This window comes from Halichondria panicea, chromosome 6, assembly GCF_963675165.1.
Source record: "Halichondria panicea chromosome 6, odHalPani1.1, whole genome shotgun sequence".
Classification (NCBI taxonomy): Eukaryota; Metazoa; Porifera; class Demospongiae; order Suberitida; family Halichondriidae; genus Halichondria; species Halichondria panicea.
The window spans coordinates 1940347-1960003 of record NC_087382.1 but is presented as its reverse complement, the minus strand read 5'-3'; the positions used below and the strand labels follow the sequence as shown (position 1 = coordinate 1960003).

General features: G+C 41.3%; 1 protein-coding gene and 3 long non-coding RNA genes across 5 annotated transcripts; 2 read left to right on the top strand and 2 right to left on the bottom strand.

The window, feature by feature from the left end:
• Nucleotides 1-1677: 1677 nt before the first annotated feature.
• LOC135337120 (prolyl 3-hydroxylase 2-like) lies at nucleotides 1678-11112 on the top strand. Its single transcript, XM_064533029.1, has 14 exons — nucleotides 1678-1910; nucleotides 2009-2267; nucleotides 2658-2807; nucleotides 4318-4485; nucleotides 4840-4975; nucleotides 6006-6142; nucleotides 6651-6788; nucleotides 6926-7006; nucleotides 8098-8202; nucleotides 8812-8901; nucleotides 9494-9644; nucleotides 9822-9939; nucleotides 10311-10395; nucleotides 10757-11112. Exons 1-14 carry the CDS (start codon nucleotides 1771-1773, stop codon nucleotides 10934-10936), a joined length of 1938 nt encoding a protein of 645 aa, XP_064389099.1. The 5' UTR covers nucleotides 1678-1770; the 3' UTR covers nucleotides 10937-11112.
• Nucleotides 11113-11445: 333 nt separating this feature from the next.
• On the bottom strand, nucleotides 11446-13350 carry LOC135337121 (uncharacterized). 2 transcript variants are annotated; one of them, XR_010395025.1, is made up of 4 exons: nucleotides 13193-13350; nucleotides 12358-12461; nucleotides 12025-12137; nucleotides 11446-11669 (listed from the first exon to the last, which is right to left on the bottom strand). It is a non-coding gene; the product is annotated as an uncharacterized LOC135337121 (long non-coding RNA). The 2 variants fall into 2 exon arrangements; XR_010395024.1 differs by lacking the exon at nucleotides 13193-13350 and having other exon boundaries at nucleotides 12358-12563.
• A 787-nt stretch (nucleotides 13351-14137) lies between these two features.
• LOC135337123 (uncharacterized) lies at nucleotides 14138-14951 on the bottom strand. Its single transcript, XR_010395027.1, has 3 exons — nucleotides 14813-14951; nucleotides 14666-14746; nucleotides 14138-14276 (listed from the first exon to the last, which is right to left on the bottom strand). It is a non-coding gene; the product is annotated as an uncharacterized LOC135337123 (long non-coding RNA).
• On the top strand, nucleotides 14238-19563 carry LOC135337122 (uncharacterized). The gene is made up of 4 exons (XR_010395026.1): nucleotides 14238-14782; nucleotides 14835-16844; nucleotides 18166-18257; nucleotides 19498-19563. It is a non-coding gene; the product is annotated as an uncharacterized LOC135337122 (long non-coding RNA).
• Nucleotides 19564-19657: the final 94 nt, after the last annotated feature.

Sequence of the window (19657 nt, the reverse complement as noted above, 5' to 3'; positions counted from 1 at the left end):
GCAAGGAACCAGCCTTACCTCCTCTCACTCTCAGTGCAGTCTGGGTAGGCATTGTGATTCTTTCATGTAGTACCAAGAGTGCATGAATGTAGTAGATGCAGTATACATCCTTTTGTTGATTAGAACGAGTTTTTTGATTAACTTTTTCATATTCAGTATTCACTTATTAATATGACAGTTCAAAGGTAAAAGTGTGAGCAAATTGTAAAAAAGCAAAAAATTTCGCCTCCGGCGAGGCGGGAGGGGGATGCTCCCCCTCCCACACCCACCCCCTGGGTGGCTCCGACACCCTCGTACGGGGCTTTGCCCCTCTCTACTAGCCCCCCTTTCATTTTTCCTGGATCCGCCCCTGGTTTGGAGGATACAATTGAAAAGATAATGGCATTTAGCTATTGTCATTATATATTATTCAGCTTTTTAGTTGCGCTATGAAATGCATGCAGCCACCTCACTATAAGCTGCACTGTCCTAGGGGTGACCTTGCATGGGTATATAATTGCTGATGCTGCACTGTCCTAGGGGTGACCTTGTATGGTATATAATTGCTGATGCTGCACTGTCCTAGGGGTGACCTTGCATGGTATATAATTGCTGATGTAGGATCAGTCTTAATTGAGTTAATGGGTGACTCAGTTGAGTGGTAGATACATTCAATTTGAGCACTTCTAGATAGACATTTCAAAAGAGGTACTTACTGTAAAGACATGACTGACATGCATGTATCGCTATATAACTGGAACCTTTTCGTATAGTTTAAAATGAGATGTACTCTTTCTATAGTACATGCAGGCCTCTTATCTGATGATCTTCATGACGAGATGGACCCAGTGGTGATTGAGGCAGTCCGTCAATTGCCGGAGAAAGAAGCATACATGAGACTATATCGAATCACACATGCCATAGATCTCAAAATGAAGGGCGGCGAGTTGCCGAGGGAAGAGTGGACTACACCCGAAGCCGTAAGTGCATATAACCGTAGTTATCTTCGAGGCTCTAATTTTTCGCAGATTGGCTATTTTGTGAATTTTCCTTCTACTAGTATATATACCGTATAGCTAGCAGGTAATTTTCGGGAGATAAAATATTCGTGGTTCAGCAGTATTGAGACATTTCGTGGATATATATATGTTCGTGGTCAGACCTTCAACTACGAAAACCACAAATATTTTGCCCGACAAAATTACCCTCTATACGGTACCGTAGTGCATGCATGTGACTCCATAATAATATTATTATGTGTTAGTACTGTTATCTGCAGGATGTGCAATACTTATTGCCAATGATTCATCAAATTGAGGCTGAGCTAGAAGAGAGGAGAGAATGCGACAGAAAGTAGAACAGGAAGTAGAACAGGAAGTAAAACAGGAAGTAGAACAGGAAGTAGGAGAGGAAGTAGAATTATAGGACATGTAATAATTATGTCATTGAGATAAACGTTTATAGGCATCATTGCTCAGTTTTAGTATATCTTATGTTCTAATGTATGACATCAAATGCCAAACATCTATCTAGTTTATGATTCACTTTATATGTATGTAGTAGCCCATGCATGTCAGCTTGAGCATATAACAGAACCACATATGCACACATCCCAACAAGATGATCACCTGATCTACAATTTGCGGGGGTGTTTTTATTACGAGGATATCGTAGTTTGTGGGGTCTCGATATCAAGCCGCGGTGTTTCACCCACGTGGAGCATAATAACAAACAAAAGCCTTTGTCTAGTGTGAAGTTGTCTAGTGTGAACAGATTGTGCAGCTACTGAAGATGCGAGTGTTTGTGTTCCTGTGCCTGGCAGCACTGTCTTATGCAGCCTCCAGTCAAGAGCCCAGTTATGAGCAGCAGTATTTGCAGGGAACTGACGCATACAAGCAGCAAGATTGGAAAAACACTATCAAACATATGAGGTACCAAGATGGTATTAACATACAGCAACTGGTGTGATCATAGCTACAGCCTCTACATAAATTATATCACTAGAGCTATTTTAAATGTCTGTTTGCAGACGATCGCTGGAAGAGTTCTCTAAATTAGAAGAGGCGAGACGTCACTGTTACTCTCTCTGCTCTCGAAAGAGGTCAAAGGTCACCACTCAGTGGGTGGACCTTGATTTCTTCCGCTCTGTATTGGAACGCTCTCATTGTGTCCGTCACTGTACAGAGGAGGAGGCGGGGCTACTACCAAGAGGGGGTGTATCACGGAAAATATTTAAGAAACTTGAAACGAGAGAAGGACTTCATTATCTGCAGATGGCTTTGCATAACGTGAGTGAGGTTGTGCCCAAGTGTGACTAGTTTCAATATCAAAATTCAACACATTGTCTGATGTAGGCCAGCTGTGGTTGTTTTTTGTCTATGGGTTGTTAGTACCAGAGGAGTACGACACCGTGCCTCAATCTAGCAAATACGTGTACCCTCTGAAATAGAGTTGAGATGGGTGTCTAATTATCCGCCCACGCTCAACTCATGTCGTATCTCTTCTGGGTTAGTACCAACCACCACTACCGACCAGTGTGGGCCCATCCCTCAGTACTGCCCCTACAATGCTATCACTATTGACCTCCCTAAAGAGACCACCTCTCTATTGAGACCACCTACAATGCTATCACTATTGACCTCACCATTGTTATAACCTCTTCCCCTACATACATACAGGAAGGCCTGAATAAAGAGGCAGCTCAAACTTTTGCTCAGTACCACTACCATAACCCGCACGACCATCACTCAAGAAGCAACTTTGAATACTATAAAGCACTGAAGGATGTGACAGAATCGGATCTTGTACCCAACACAACCTTTAAATACGTGAGCACTTCTTATCCTCCATTTATATATACTCTAGTTGCAGAATCTTTAAAAGCGTAGAGTATTACATGTTCCTTATATGGATTTTGTGTACTTAACATATTCGAGGCTATAAGCTGCTGTCATCAACTAAAACACACATTTGGCCATTATCCACCTCATTTTTTCACGTCTTTCTTTCATGGAATGCTAGCATTAACGATATTCACAGACATACTTCCCATCCCACAAACATCTCATGAGAACCTTGCCTATAAAAGGCATGACATACTGTAGATAAGTACATACATAATTATATAATGTAATAGTGTGTGATCTTTCTGGAAGGCCCTCCCCCTTGCTAGTAGCCTGGATACACTTGTGTCTAGGCTAAATTGGAGGCCTGATTGCAATAAACAAACAAAATCTGGAAATCTGTTGTCACCTCAGAGGAGGTGTGTGTGTGTCTCTGCAATGAGCTGCGTAATTATGCCTGATTATACCATAGATAGAAGAGAAAGGGATTGGCAACGGGGGCAGTTCACGTGATGTTTTTACATTGAATGTACACAGATGGGCCTGAAACCATCCGTGTTCGCCCTAAAACTCCCGCGAAAACCCGGGAAACTTATTGCCTACTTCTCAAAGACCCCTCCAACACTTAAACACATGCCCCCTGATGGTAGGTATCATTTAGAAATGATAATCTTGATTTTCGTGAAGTAGCTGGAGGTACACAGAGCCTCTGTCAGAGGCTCTTTCATGTTTGTGTATAGCAACTATGATATAGCTAAGGTTGTGTTACTAAGTAGTGTGCTCCAAATCGCCACACAAATGAGGTGAAGTTGATGTTTAGCAGTAGAACTGCTTGTAGACTTTTTTTACAGACGGCAAAAACAATTCTCATGAATTATTCATGTTTAGACTCCCACGTTGGAAGTAAGCCTCGAGGCGAAACACGGATGGTACCGGAAGTGCACTCCGTTGCCAATCCCTTTCTCTTCTATCTATGATTATACACTCAAGGTTATTACATAGGCAGTTAGCACTAATCGAGGCACGGTGTACCTCCTCTGTTCTCACCTGTCACCCTGCATCATGGCCACACCCACCGCCCAGTTGTTTGTGACTAGACAATTACATCATAATATCGACTTTGATTTGTAAATATTTAACACCACTATATCAAAGGACCATTCAAACCACATCAAAAGTAACCATGGCGATTAACTTAAGAGTTCGAAAGAGTGGTCTTACTGATCTAGCATTGGACACTTTGCCAGCTATCTAACTCTTGTGTTCTGGCTATTAAGGATTGTTATTTCGTACAGTATAAATTTTTTAGATTTTAGCAATCAACACTCGCAAAATTCGCATGATTATGTTTGGTGCTTGCTAGTAATGCAGTATAGGAGTTAATTCAACTAATTTTTTCTAGGGAGTATTTTATCAGTAACAATATATAATTAGTATATAGTTACATGTAGGAGCGTTCATTACGAGAACTTAAACATTACTTTTATCTATTTAGAGGGAGTATTTTATGAATGGTGATGATGCCTATTACGCGGAAAATTCGTCTGAAATGGTTGAGTGGATGGAGAAGGCATTGCTCGAGTTGTATCGTTCACTGGAGGACTGTCGGAGTGATTGCACCAGCCCCCTCAAGAAGACCACACCCACTCTCGGCCTATCCCAGGTAAGCCAGAGGGGGGGGGTCAATAACAAGTCTATATTATTATTGGAAGCTATCTTTGAGAGTTCGTAATTTGTGTTCAGATCGTTCAATTTCAAATCTAATCAAAAGTTCTTGGGATGACCTTACAAACGGTGTGCGTGTTTAAATAAAAAATATGTAATTGTAATAGTTTGCTACTAAGCAAGTAACTGTCCCAGTAATATTATGTTTCACTGAAGATTTAGAACGATGATTATTCGTTGTAATAGCACTAGAACAGTGAACTTGTTGCAGTTTAAAAATATACAAATATTCATTCTATGTAACCAGTATGTTCGTTTCTGTTATTGTAACTATAGCAACCCTCACACACAGATGCTGAGTCAGCTACATTTAATTGTGGTCAGTTGTCAGGCAAAATGTCCGCACACGCTCGGACAGTTCAGATTGCACGTCGCTGGTCACTTCTTTGCAAGCTTCTTCAACTATTTGCAGTACGGCTACTACAACAGTAAGCATTGTAGTAGGTGTGTGCTCGAATCTGTAATATTGTAGAATGTTCAACTTCAATACCAAATGATATTCATAGCAGGGTGTCATACAGGGGGGGAAGAGCCTGAGGGATATCCCCCCTGTATATGACCATAGATAGAGTAGAAGAGGGATTGGAAACGGAAGTACCCTCGAAGTACCATCTGTGTATCTCCGCGGTTTTAATCTAGGCTTACTTTTTAACACGAGGGTAATTCATGAGAATTGTTTTGCTCTCTGTAAAGAAGTCCACGAGCAGTTCTGCTGCTAAACATCAACTTTCTCTAATACTTGAGGCCATTTGGGACACAGGACACTATTTAGTTACAAAGCCTTAGCTATATCAAAGGTACTATAGGAACACAAGCATGAAAAAGCGCTCTTTGTACCTCTAGCTACTTTACGACAATCAAGATTATATTTTCTTTGTTTCCAATTGATACCTACTATCAGGGGGCATGTGATTCAGTAATGGGGGTAGCTCTGAGATGTATGCTTTGGACACAATAAGTTTCCCGGGCTTTTGCGGGAGTTATGAGGAGATACACGGATGGTCCCAAAGCCACTACGTAGACTTCATTGTAAAACATCACGTGAGTCACTTCCGTTTCCAATCCCTCTCTACTCTATCTATGATATGACTGAGTGTCCATATATAGCTGGCAATTTTACATACTAACAGAGTATTGAAATAACAGTTGACCTTTTTTTAGCAAAATATTAATGTTCTAGTTATTTCCCCCCTCTACTTCAAAATTCTGATACTATAATTATATATCTATATACGTTGGTATATTTATCTCTGTACTCTATACAGTATAATTATTTGTACAGTAGTATTATATAATTATGTTTATGCTAGCCTCGTTCGAGGGCCAATTTTTCTTAAAACAGAAGGGTTCGACTTTTTGACCTAGCATTCAATTAGAGAAAAAAACGGGCTAGAGGCTGGTTTATCGTATGTCGTTATTTCGAGGGTACTTGTATATAACACAACTCCTTCCCTCCAGTGAATGACACGGACAAGGCGGTACAAGCTGCCGCTGCGATGGTGCGTCTAGACCCGGGGTCAGAGGACACTCTCAGTGTGAGCAAGTTCTTTAGAGAGACGGAGGACGTGCGTTTGGAGGAGCAAGTGCTTGACGAGGTGGGCGGGGCTTGTTGCTAAGCAAGTGTTGTAATTAAGATAGAATGTTATAAGTGCTTCTGTGTGAGAAAATACGCATAATTAATTATAGCCTTCGTTTTAATGGATTTTGATTAATCCCTATAATTATAATGTTTGTTTGTTGTGCTAGTGTACTGGAGTTTGCAGAATCTTTGCAACACACCAGTAAAAGCGTAGAGCGTTCCTTATATGGATTTTGTGGTGGTCTGTTTTAATGTATGAGCATTTCCCATAATTATAAGGAACCACACAGTGCTCAACACACTTCTATTCATGTGTTGCAAAGTTCTGCAATCTCCAGTAACTGTATTACCTATCATTGCAATTAAGGCTAGTCTTTCCTTTTATGATCTAAGCAAGTCATGTGCTATATAGAGCTTTCTCTAAGCTACAGAATGCATTGCTTAGTTTTGACCATCCCAAGAGAAACAACCTAAAAAATTGTTTAGGGATATTTTTGATCCAGTGATATATTTCTCGTGCACAGGGTGTTCTACTGGAGGTGCTCAAGGTGGAGTCTGTTGAGAATTATCGTAGTTTCCTTGACAACCAGTCTGGTCATGTGATCCGAGATTCAAAGACAGGAGAGTGGATTGTGGAGAGTGAGGGGGTGGACCCTGCCTTGGTGTGTGTGTGTGTGTGTGTGTGTGTGTGTGTGTGTGTGTGTGCGCGCGCGCGGGGGGGTGTGTGGTGGGTGTGGGGTGTGTGTGTGTGTGTGTGTGTACAGTATTGAATGACTATCACCTTCCTCCATACTCATAGCTTGAGATGGACTATCAGAGATACCCTGTGCTGCTCATGGACACCTCCTCAACCATGTCTGACAAGGAGGAACAACCTGAGGTGGGTCCTCTATAAATAGCCGCCCTCAAATACGAGACGTTTTAACAGCTGGAGCATTTTAGCGACGCAATTACATCATACGCAATTACATCATTTTAATAGCTAGTCTTTCAGCCCTCGAAATGTCATGCAGTAAATTATTTAACATTGCTCCTAATTTTCACTGTTTACATAATTCTAGCACTATACATGTATACATGAGAGTGTCCTCTGTATTTGAAAATTGCTCTTTTAGAAAACAGTTTGAGCTGAATAAAATTTTATAAAATGTCTGACTAGAGCACTAAAGTGCAAACCCTCGGCTGGTGACATGATTATAGAAGAGTGATATAATGCAGTGCGTGTAGTGATGTATGACTGAGTTGTCTAGCACAGCAACTCAGGAGCAATAAAACTAAACCAGACTGGAGGCATGCTGAAACATTTGAGAACAAGTAGTGGTACTGTAGATATATGCACTGTGGATTAAAATCACAGCAAAGTCTTTGCTATGTCAAAGAAGCCTGGAGTCTCAGAGAAGTATGGCTCCAGGTTCTGCATGGAGTAGGATCCCAGAGTCAGCTAACATGGCTAAACAGCAGGAGCTATTATTCTAGCTTTCTACTTTAGTGGCCCTGTTCCATTGTTCCTGGTACAGGATCACTTCAGTTATAAATAACGCATGTATATACTGTGCAAGTTCTGTTCAAGCTAAATTTTGCTCGCTTTTATTAGACAACGAAGCTTTAACACCGAAAGCTGCCACTCTTAAAATAAGTACTGACTTGTTGTGTGGAGGCTATCCATGCTGTAAACGCAGTGCTAGAGCATCCAGGTAAGCAGACACAGTCACAAGCTTCTTAGCTTTTGCTCGTTTTATTTGACAACAAAGGTCTAACATCAAATCTATCGTCATTGTTAAAACTAATAACTTATTGTGTGAAGGCTATCCATGCTGTAAACGCAGTGCTGTGGCAGCCAGGTGAGCTAGTAGATTCACAAATTAACAGACAAACAAACCAAAGTACAACTACACCCGTGGCCGCCCACGTCCCTCGGGTAATAGTTTATGTGGTACGTAATTCTAACCCACCCACTCCACACCCTCACAGCCGGTGGTGGTGCAGACGTCTGATGATTACGATGGAATAGAGAGGATGATGGTGGATAAACTGCTGAGTCAGCAACAATGCGACCAACTCATTCAACTAGCATCAGTGAGTGGCAACAGTGTATCTATAGTATCCATGGTTACATACGCACACACATGTATTATAATTATGCCTCGGTGCGCATGCGCAAGCGAGGTATACGGTTGTGTGTGTGTGTGTCTGTCTGTGTGTAGACCGCTACAGCTGCTCAAGGAAGTGCAAGTAAGAGTTTCTATAGGTTTCTAGTCATTTTTTCATTCGTCAATTTGCAATGTTCTCGAGTTATGCCTACTTGGAATACCATTGCAGCCTTTTCAGAAGAGCACGTAGCCAAACTTTACTGAGTGTTACTACTCTACTTAGTAGTTAGCTCTACACTAGAACGCTAGCTATTAGTAGCTGCAAGAGTGAGGAAGAGAGCTGCAAGGCTCTGCTGATGGCAGCCATTAATTTTAGACTTGAACTCTTGGCATTGATCGTTTTTAACAACAATCATGGTCGATCATTACCCACTCTTTGAGTTTGCATGCAGCAAAATAAAAATTTCATCAGTATTAGTAGCTTTATGTTATGTAGTTTTTGGCATCTCCACTGAGGCATCAGCACCCGCGGTGCTTTCATTTATACAGTTACACACACACACACACACACACACACACACACACACACACACAGTACGGCAAGGAGGGTGATGGATACGAAAGAAAATCTCCGCATACAGAGAGCGAGAAATTTGAAGGCCTTCACCTTCTGGAGGCAGCAAAGGTCAGAGGTCACTACCACTTTGTGCATTACATCATGTACTGTGCTGTGCTGACTCGTTATTAAACGGGGCCAAGGGAGATCGTAGTTGAACATCTTTCAACAGCCATAACTTTAGTATCGTTGATCCAAAATTTTTATGATTTTCTGAAATCTTAGAAAGAGACCTTTCAAATGGTGTGTTTAAATGACCATAATTTGTCATTTTTCGGCCTTGGACCATGGGCTATTATTATCCATGGTACGTCCAAATTAACAAATAATTTTATCTCTCAAATATAAATTTTGATGACACCATTTGAAAGGTCTCTTTCTAAGCTTTCGGAAAATCATAAAAAATCGGATCCATGGAATATTCAATTTATGGCAGCTGAAAGAGTCCCCAAACCATTGAAAACATTTTTCAACAGCCATAACTTTGTCCCATGCAATTCAACAATGTACGATCTTCTGAAAGCTCAGAGAGAGAGAAGTGATGTGTTTTAATTTGGCTGGGCCATAATTTCGGCTACCCTTCCCTTGTTCCTATGTGGGTGTATATATAGTTGTATATATGCAAGCCACACCCCCTTATATAAGCCCCACCCACTTACAGAGATCATCGTATGGTGAGATAAAGCCGTCCCTCTCCTGGCTGTACGTCAATGCTAGTAGGTGGAGCAAAGACATGGTTGCCAAGGTGTTTAAGTTGGAGTCACCTCTCTACTTCTCTTATACTCATCTCGTGTGTCGTACATCAAAGGAAGGTGTGTGTGGGGGTGGGTTGCATTTTGAACCTTGGGTGTCCTTTGAACTTTGGATAAAGTGCGTGCCAAAAGAAGTATTTGAAAAAATTGTTTGTTTCTATTTGTATAATTATGAGGTTGTAATAAAATAGTGTACATTTATTATGTTAATCACATGTTTCCATGGCGACCCGCTAGGTAAGCAGGAAAGTCGCCGTGATCTAAGTCACCCGGTCCACTCTGACAACTGTATCCTTGACGACCTGACGGGAGAATGCAACAAAGTGGCCCCAGCCTACACTTGGAGGGATTATAGGTATTGACAGCCACACTCTAGTTGATGTTGCTTTTTATAGGCCAAAGTCTTCCATTTTTAAAGAGCATAACACTGCATGTGTATAATAACTAGTTGTGCAGATAGTTTTCAGGTGTGCATGATCCTTCCCTGCAGAGATATAACAGTATAAACGTAGGAGAAAATAATATTATGTGAAAAGTGCTAAAACGCTACAGAAGTATCTTTGACTGCCCATAACTATAGTTGGGGATTGTCCAATTTCACAGTTAAAAGATGCATTTAGTAGCTTTTGTTAGATCTACAAGATGGCGTGTTTAGATCAATGATTGGTTTCGTGCCCATATCTTCGAAATTATAATTGACCAGTCCCTTTGTGTTCCTTTGTGTAGTGCCTTGCTCTATTTGAATGGAGGGGAAGATTTTGAAGGAGGAGAATTCTTCTACGCTCACTCCACCAAAGACCTCAGCCCGGACGTGAGTTACTAGCGTGTGTGTGTGTGCGTGTGTGTGTGTGTGTGAGTTACTGAAGTCTATTTGTGTTGAGGTTGACCTTCATAATGTTGTCATAACTTTGTTATACTTTATTGAAATTCAAAGGTTCATATACGTACCATTGGATTCCTTGTTAAAAAGCGCTTCTATCTATAATTATACTGTAGAGCTGGGTAAGCTAAGCTCCAACCAGCTTAATTTGGTTTCTACTGTACTACTGCGGACATGTACACACTATAATGGCATAATCCCGGGGCCGATCTACACACCCACACACACACACAATACACAAATTAACACCTAAATTAACGCCCCCTCCCCCCCACACACACACACACTCCAGGTACTCGTTAAGCCCGAGTGTGGTCGCTTGGTGGGCTTCTCTGCTGGTAAGGAGAACATGCACGGTGTGCTACCAGTGACAGGTGGGAGGAGGTGTGCTGTGGCGCTGTGGTTCACCCTTGACCCCCAGCACAGCGAGGCTGCCTTCGATCAGGCAGAGGATCTACTAGTCTCACTATAGAAACTAATCACGTACCCTAGTAAATAAAAGAAAAAATCACCTAATAAACTCTGTGTGTGGTCGCTGGTGGTGTGGCTTATGGAATCACATCCAACTGTTATAATTTCAATAATTAATTTTTCATTCTTGTTGTTTATTACATGCACTTTCCATACACATGCACGTCTTATTATGCATTGGAATATAATAACAGGATCTAGGAGTGCATGGATAGTGATAATTATGATGTCATTGTGTGTTGCTTTATGTATATGTTATGTAGCTTTGCACCTCCAGTGACGACCACCGGCATCAGCACCCTCTTGTTTTGATATTGTAAAAATAATTATGACTTGCTAAATACCAATTTTTGAGTGTTAAAAATGTCTTTGTCAGCATTAGTGAATACAAACCAGAATGTCATAAGCAAACAGATCGAGTCTTGTTACCAATACCATAGTTACTATACAATTCCCATGCAGTAAGAAATGAACTACATGCATGTGTCAACGCCTATAATTGAAACAAAATTAATATCAGCCTGACATTTATCAGAAATTTACAGAAGACAGTACAGTCACAATTGAGAGTACACAATATACTACACATACACAGTCACTCTTGAAGTCTTAGCAAGTTTCTGATGTGTCCTGTTTTCAATGCTTTGCTTCAGTTCATTGTTTTTCATTGTTTGGTTGTACTAACATGTCAGCTGTCAGTGGAGCTCTGTTGAACAGGTCCGACAGCTAGATCACTGTAGGTGTGTGTGTGTGTGTGTGTGTGTGTGTGCGTGCGTGCGTGCGTGGGCGTGTGCGTGCGTGGGCGTGGGCGTGTGCGTGGGTGTGTGTGTGTGCGTGCGTGCGTGTGTGGTGTGTGCGTGTGCGTGTGCGTGCGCGTGCGCGTGCGGATGTGTGTGTGTGTGTCACGGTGTGTGTGTGTGTGTGTGTGCGTGAGAGAGGGCCTGGGGGGTGGTGAGTGAGGGTACGATTTAACTGTATTATAAACACTTCCTTTTCACAAGTGACTTTTGGCAGTGAACATGACTTATGTTGGCTATACTAGCACCATGCAACCACATGGCTATATTACACATTATATACAACACACACCTCAGTAAGTGCCTGATGATGGATGATCGGTCCATGACATAACCTGACATGGGGAGTGTAACTGGATCACTCATCAGTTCTTGTGTCAGTGGATCAATGAACTCCTCAGGGGCCTGGTGGGGGGGGGGGGGTATAATATATGAGTTAGAGTTTAATTTACTGTGCCAATCATTGCAAGGGTAATCGAATTCACTGATCTAGAAAGGAAGTACAAATGACCACAGTGAATGTGGCTGTAAAACCTAAATAGGTGATGCGTTGCTGGGAAAACAGCTGGCTGTATTTATAGAGGGTGACCATGCACAAACCACAGGTGTATATCACATGACTTACATCCTCGAGTGCTTGTTCCTGCTTCTCCAGTCTCTCCTGACAGATCCTCACCCTTTCAGCCAGTGCCTGAACTCAAGCATATCTTGTTGGACTTGTTCAGCAACCTTATATAGTATAAGGCATATATGTAATAAGACATACCTGGATAGCATAATACGTATAATTATATATATAGCCTCTTTCCTAGGCAGGCAAATTTTTATATCATTAATATGTGCCTCTAACCACAGAGCCCCAGCTTGGCTGCAGGGAAGGGGAGGAGCTGGGAAGCCAACAAATGCATTACGTAAGGGATATACAATCTGATTGGTGCTCAAGTGCATTACGTAAGCAGTCTGCAATCTGATTGGTGCTGCATGTTTTCTGCAGCAGAACGAATGCTAGAAACCCGTCCCCCCATTTTATGGCTGGGGACGGTCACGCCCATCTAACATGGTCATGTGAGAGCCACAAACGTATGAATGACAAACATATATGACAGGAAATTGGGGGTATCAATCATAATCCAGGGGTAGCATTTACAAATATAGAATTACCATAAAATGTACTCCCTTAAAACAGTCCATCAATAGAATCTGATAAGCGGTATACACCGCATTCACACATACTGTAATAGCACAGCTATGTGCGTGTACTACGGAATGCAGATGTGGTTCTCAATACATGAAACGCATTACTTCAATAACAATCTACCAAGAATTGCTCTAAATAGAAAATTGTAGCCAGGGTGGGAAACATCTACCATGATAAGGCACCGCTATATTTTATGTGCATACAAGTTTATATAAGGCCAGAGCTAATTTGAGACAGTGGTATCATTCAGGCACTGACTGACCTCAGTACTCTCTTGAGTGAAGAGGTCCATTGAGAACGAGCGGCCGTCTCTAGGCAACACGGCAAAGAAGATCTCCTCTCGACCCTCGACCCAGGTTCAGATAGATGTCAATGATTCCACTGACTATAACTCACGAGGCTCAAAATTGTATTCAGAAGAATCCTTCACCTAAAGAGAGAGGGAGAGGGGGTATGATGTTTGATAAAGAAAATCATTCATTAGTAATACTTATTACTATGGTTTGACCTACGTATAAGCAAGGTAAATAAGGTATAAAGTGACTTTGTTTTCATTGTACAATGATATGTAATTCCCTTATATTGTAGTAGGACGGGCATTACACATTTGATCTTCTAATAGTTAGTACATGGGCATGAGGTATCTATGTGTGTAACAAAGCCCCAGGGACACACTGTAACCATATAGATACCGAAACCTAGCAACATTACATCTGCAATCTATAGTTACCAGGAACATAATTATATAGTTCCTGCTAAACACACTCCAGTGGGAAAGTTATTCTACTATTCGGGCCTATAAACAAAAATGTATCAGCGCTATGGTTACCAAGGGAGATATTGACTTTGTATTCTAGGAAAGTGTTCAGTGTAATTCCTTTCTTCAAAGTGTATTCAATGGATGTTGTTGTGGGGAATGAGATGGCCAAGTTGATAACACATGTGACCGCTACTATATGGCAGCAGACAAAGTGGGGCCCACAACACACCGACACAGAGTTACTGTATTGTGCATAATAGCTTGATGCAATAATTATCATAACTAGTTGACCACCATACTATTTCACTAGACATGTACTTGTACAGGTAAAAAAATTGCACCATCTACAGCTGCATGTAGATTGATTGCATCATCATTCTAAGTGACAGCCCATCCTTCAGCTCTCTTGACTTTGGTCCCACTAGCTTGCTGAGTACATAGTTCAACATGGCTGCCATCCTTTCCACTATAGGACGGGGGATACAGATGCCTGACGAGTATCCTTGGTGATGAACTGGAGGGCGTGTACAGTGCGACTACCCAACAGATTCCTGTTCCGTGCCATCGCCTTCGCCTCGGTCAGCTGCTGCTCGTGGGGTGTGTGGGGTGTGTGGGGTGGGTGTGGATGTGTGGGTGTGGATGTGTGTGTGTGTGTGTGTGTGTGTGTGTGTGTGTGTGTGTGTGTGTGTGTGTGTGTGTGTGTGTGTGTGTGTGTGTGTGTGTGTGCGTGTGTGTGTGTGTGTTGATGCTAACAGATTGAAAGATAGGGACAAGATATCATAAGGCCTTTCATGCATAGACAAGCCAGCTAGGACATTCAGCAATGTTTCAATAATTTAATGTAACTAGAAAAACCAAGACACTTCCTGGCCCCACTCTATAAGCTCGATAGCATACCCCATAGGACAAAACTCTTAATTACATGAGATAGAGGAGGTGCATGTATATATATATATATATGTATGCAATGTTTACCTGTTTCTTCTCGTCTGCACTGAGTGTGTCATATTCCTCTGACTCGATCATATCCTCTCCTTTCTTGATCTTGGACAAATTCTATAAACGGAGGGGGGGCAATACTCAAGTATGCAAGTAAGTGCGACCATAGCAACCTAACCATACCTCTAGCTAGTCCCTCGTCCAGCTGCACTGTGACATCGTTGATGATCATGTTGAGGAACCCGGCTCAGAAAGATGGGTGTTGTGCCCAGTAGCTCGTGTGAGTGGGTGGGGAGTGGGTGGAATGTGAGGAGTGTGTGCATGTGGTGTGTGTTGGGGGGGAGTTGAATAGGAATTATGATGGTAAATCAATTTTTAACATGTGTACATATACGTAAGTTACAGTTTTACGTGTATAAGATGTATAGAATTAATGTAGAAACACTGCATGCATGCCTCACCCATGATAAGGCACCGCTATTATTTTATGTGCATACAAGTTTATAAGGCCAGAGCTAATTTGAGACAGTGGAATCATTCAGGCACTGACTGACCTCAGTACTCTCTTGAGTGAAGAGGTCCATTGAGAACGAGCGGCCTCTCTAGGCAACGCGGCAAAGAAGGTCTCCTCTCGACCCTCGACCTAGGTTCAGATAGATGCCAATGATTCCACTGATTATAACTCACGAGGCTCAAAATTGTATTCAGAAGAATCCTTCACCTAAAGAGAGAGGGAGAGGGGGTATGATGTTTGATAAAGAAAATCATTCATTAGTAATACTTATTACTACGGTTTGACCTACGTATAAGCAAGGTAAATAAGGGATAAAGTGACTTTGTTTTCATTGTACAATGATATGTAATTCCCTTATATTGTAGTAGGACAGGCGTTATACATTTGATCTTCTACTAGTTAGTACATGGCATGAGGTATCTATGTGTGTAACAAAGCCCCAGGGACACACTGTAACCATATAGATACCGAAACCTAGCAACATTACATCTGCAATCTATAGTTACCAGGAACATAATTATATAGTTCCTGCTAAACACACTCCAGTGGGAAAGTTATTCTACTATTCGGGCCTATAAACAAAAATGTATCAGCGCTATGGTTACCAAGGGAGATATTGACTTTGTATTCTAGGAAAGTGTTCAGTGTAATTCCTTTCTTCAAAGTGTATTCAATGGATGTTGTTGTGGGGAATGAGATGGCCAAGTTGATAACACATGTGACCGCTACTATATGGCAGCAGACAAAGTGGGGCCCACAACACACCGACACAGAGTTACTGTATTGCATAATAGCTTGATGCAATAATTATCATAACTAGTTGACCACCATACTATTTCACTAGACATGTACTTGTACAGGTAAAAAAATTGCACCGTCTACAGCTGCATGTAGATTGATTGCATCATCATTCTAAGTGACAGCCCATCCTTCAGCTCTCTTGACTTTGGTCCCACTAGCTTGCTGAGTACATAGTTCAACATGGCTGCCATCCTTTCCACTATAGGACGGGGGATACAGATGCCTGACGAGTATCCTTGGTGATGAACTGGAGGGCGTGTACAGTGCGACTACCCAACAGATTCCTGTTCCGTGCCATTGCCTTCGCCTCGGTCAGCTGCTGCTCGTGCTGTATGTGGGGTGTGGGTGTGGATGTGTGGGTGTGTGTATGTGTGTGTGTGTGTGTGTGTGTGTGTGTGTGTGTGTGTGTGTGTGTGTGTGTTGATGCTAACAGATTGAAAGATATAGGGACAAGATATCATAAGGCCTTTCATGCATAGACAAGCCAGCTAGGACATTCAGCAATGTTTCAATAATTAAATGTAACTAGAAAAACCAAGACACTTCCTGGCCCCACTCTATAAGCTCGATAGCATACCCCATAAGACAAAACTCTTAATTACATGAGATAGAGGAGGTGCATGTATATATATTATTATGTATGCATGCAATGTTTACCTGTTTCTTCTCTTCTGCACTGAGTGTGTCATATTCCTCTGACTCGATCATATCCTCTCCTTTCTTGATCTTGGACAAGTTCTATAAACGGAGGGGGGCAATACTCAAGTATGCAAGTAAGTGCGACCATAGCAACCTAACCACACCTCTAGCTAGTCCCTCGTCCAGCTGCACTGTGACATCGTTGATGATCATGTTGAGGAACCCGGCTCAGAAAGATGGGTGTTGTGCCCAGTAGCTCGTGTGAGTGGGTGGGGAGTGGGTGGAATGTGAGGAGTGTGTGCATGTGGTGTGTTGGGGGGGGGGGGTTGAAAAGGAATTATGATGGTAAGTCAATTTTTAACATGTGTACATATACGTAAGTTACAGTTTTACGTGTATAAGATGTATAGAATTAATGTATGAGATTAGAAACACTGCATGCTGCATGCCTCACCCATGATAGGACTTAATTGTAGAATTAGTGCATTAATGTGATATTGTGTGTAGGGCAGCGTATTAATATGATTGTGTGTGATAGCAATTAAGGTTACGGTCAACCGTTTGCTCATTAATTATTCATGAGCTAGATCTAGTGATCTTTTCCAGCTAGAATGAGCTGGAAGTCCAGCTGAAACGCAGTAGTTATTTTATGGCTCGAATAGACATTTTTACTATAAAGCTTAGGTACAGTCTACTGTAGCTTCACTATATGCAGGGCGTGAATATTGAATTGAATTGAATTCAAATAATTTTATCCATGCATGTATACGTACATACATGGAAAGGGTTACACAAAAGGTAGTCCTATTCTAGGTGCTTCCCATAACATATACACACACACAACGAACAAAACAAACGGAAATAATTAAGAGAAGTTTTAAGTACTGTAATTAAAAGAACCTATTGACAAATGACTTAATAAATTTTGTTTAAAGCTAGGTCCTTGTGATTGTACAACTGAAAATGGTAACTTATTCCATACATGGGTGGCATTAACAAAGTAGGAGTATCTGAAGGCATTGATACTTGATTGAGGAATAAAAAGATTGTGAGAGTTGGATCTGAGGTTACCCTTGTTCTGTTTGAAGTAGTCTTTAAAATTAATGCAGTCCAAGGGCGTGTAGAAGAGATATTTCGAAAAAAGGCTACTGAAAGCTCACAAGAGGCTGTTTTCCTTGGCTCTGGCCGCCATTTTAAGTGGAGTTAGTCTACATATTATTATTTTGTGAGAGTTTGTTGGCCTAGAAAGAAAAAAACGCTTCTACACGCCCTCCAGAATGGTAAGAAGCATCATATAAGACCAAGAACACAGAGCTAGAAGTGTTTTTGGAAGTTTAAAATGACTACTAGTTTTGTGTTGTTTCTAGTAACTTGATGATCGCTCAGAGCTTCCACTGGAAAATGTTTTGAAGACTGATACTTGTCATACAGGATGATACACCGATATATTTATCATGTGTGTGCTTCAAATTTTTATATATCATGGCATTTATAGTTTCACAAAAATCATTATAAGAAAATCATGAATTATTCATGAGCAAACTGTTTACCGCAACCTTAATGTATTCCTCTCTTGACACAGCTTGTCAGTGCTTGGTCTGTACGATGGTATAGTCCATAAGTACTCCAGCACATCACACATGGGCAGCCGGTATTCTGGACACACACACACAGGTAATATTTTGCACAATGTACACTGTATTATGCCAACACGGCAGACAACCAGACAACCACAAAATGACAACACTATCAACTGGGCATATATCAGGACCAGCTACAATAACAATTTGTAAATAAAAGCCTCAGTAAAAGTAATGTTGTGGAAGTGCACAATTTTCTCATGTTCTGGGTAAATGCTGATAGAGTAGTGCTTTCAATTTGGAAGATTAAATCTTCGTCAACAAACAGCCAGAAAATTTGTGTCACATATCAGCAGACGACACACACACACACACGTACACACAACACACATTTTTAACAACAATCATGGTCGATCATTACCTACTCTTTGAATTTCTCTGCATGCAAAATTAATGTTTGTTCATGATAATTATAACGTGTGTATAAAAGCTATTGCTAGCTTGACACCTCCACCGGGCATCAGCACCAGCGTTGCCTCATTGTATAAAGACCTTTAAAAAATGTGTTATAGTGAAAAGTCATAGCTAATTAAAGAGGGTAAAAAAAAAGAGCCATTGGTTTTACTGAGCATAATAATACGTGATATCCAAAGTTCCCAGTTTCTGGGGATCATGTGGCGCATGCGCAAACAGTTGATCTTCAATGCGGCCTGGGATCGAGGCTAGAACCCATTATCAATGCTGCTCAAGGATCAATGAAGTGCAAGTAAGAGTTTCTGTAGGCTTCTAGTCATGTTGGATGTACAGATTAATTTTGCTGCTGTGAGTGTGGGCGTATTCTGAGCTAATGGGCATGTGCAACTCAATAAACAATTTTTCAACCCCCTTCAGTAGTATGGCAGACAATCTTTAGTGCAGAGAATCCTGCAATCTGTGGTCTATTATGTTGATGAGAGTGTTTAACAAGCACCAGCGGTACAGCGTGTATCTTTGAGATTAGTTTAGCTTCACAACACAATTAGATAACAATGATAGTAACGAGGACAACTGACAGAACTGAACATGCATGCAGGGTATGGTACAGAGAGACGCGCAGGGCCTCTTCACAACAAAGAACTATTGTCTACAAAACAAAAGACTAAGGGAGGCTTTACTCCAGGAAACTGTACAGAGATAATTAACTAATAAACATTCCATAACACCAAACCATGGAAACTAACTCTACACTAATCTGATTAAGTCATAAGTGTACAGTATTATTCTAACACTCCTCCTCAATTATAGACTTAGTTCAGGGTGGTTCGACAATTCCTGCCATTTTTCTCAATTTGCAGAACAGTTCACGACTCAGTCCTTTTGTAAACATATCAGCCACCATTTCAGCTGTCGGACAATATGTAAGTTCGATATTTCCTTTGTTCACTTGCTCCCGAGTAAAGTGATATTTAATATCAATATGTTTAGTACGCCCGTGAAATTGTGGGTTTTTAGTCA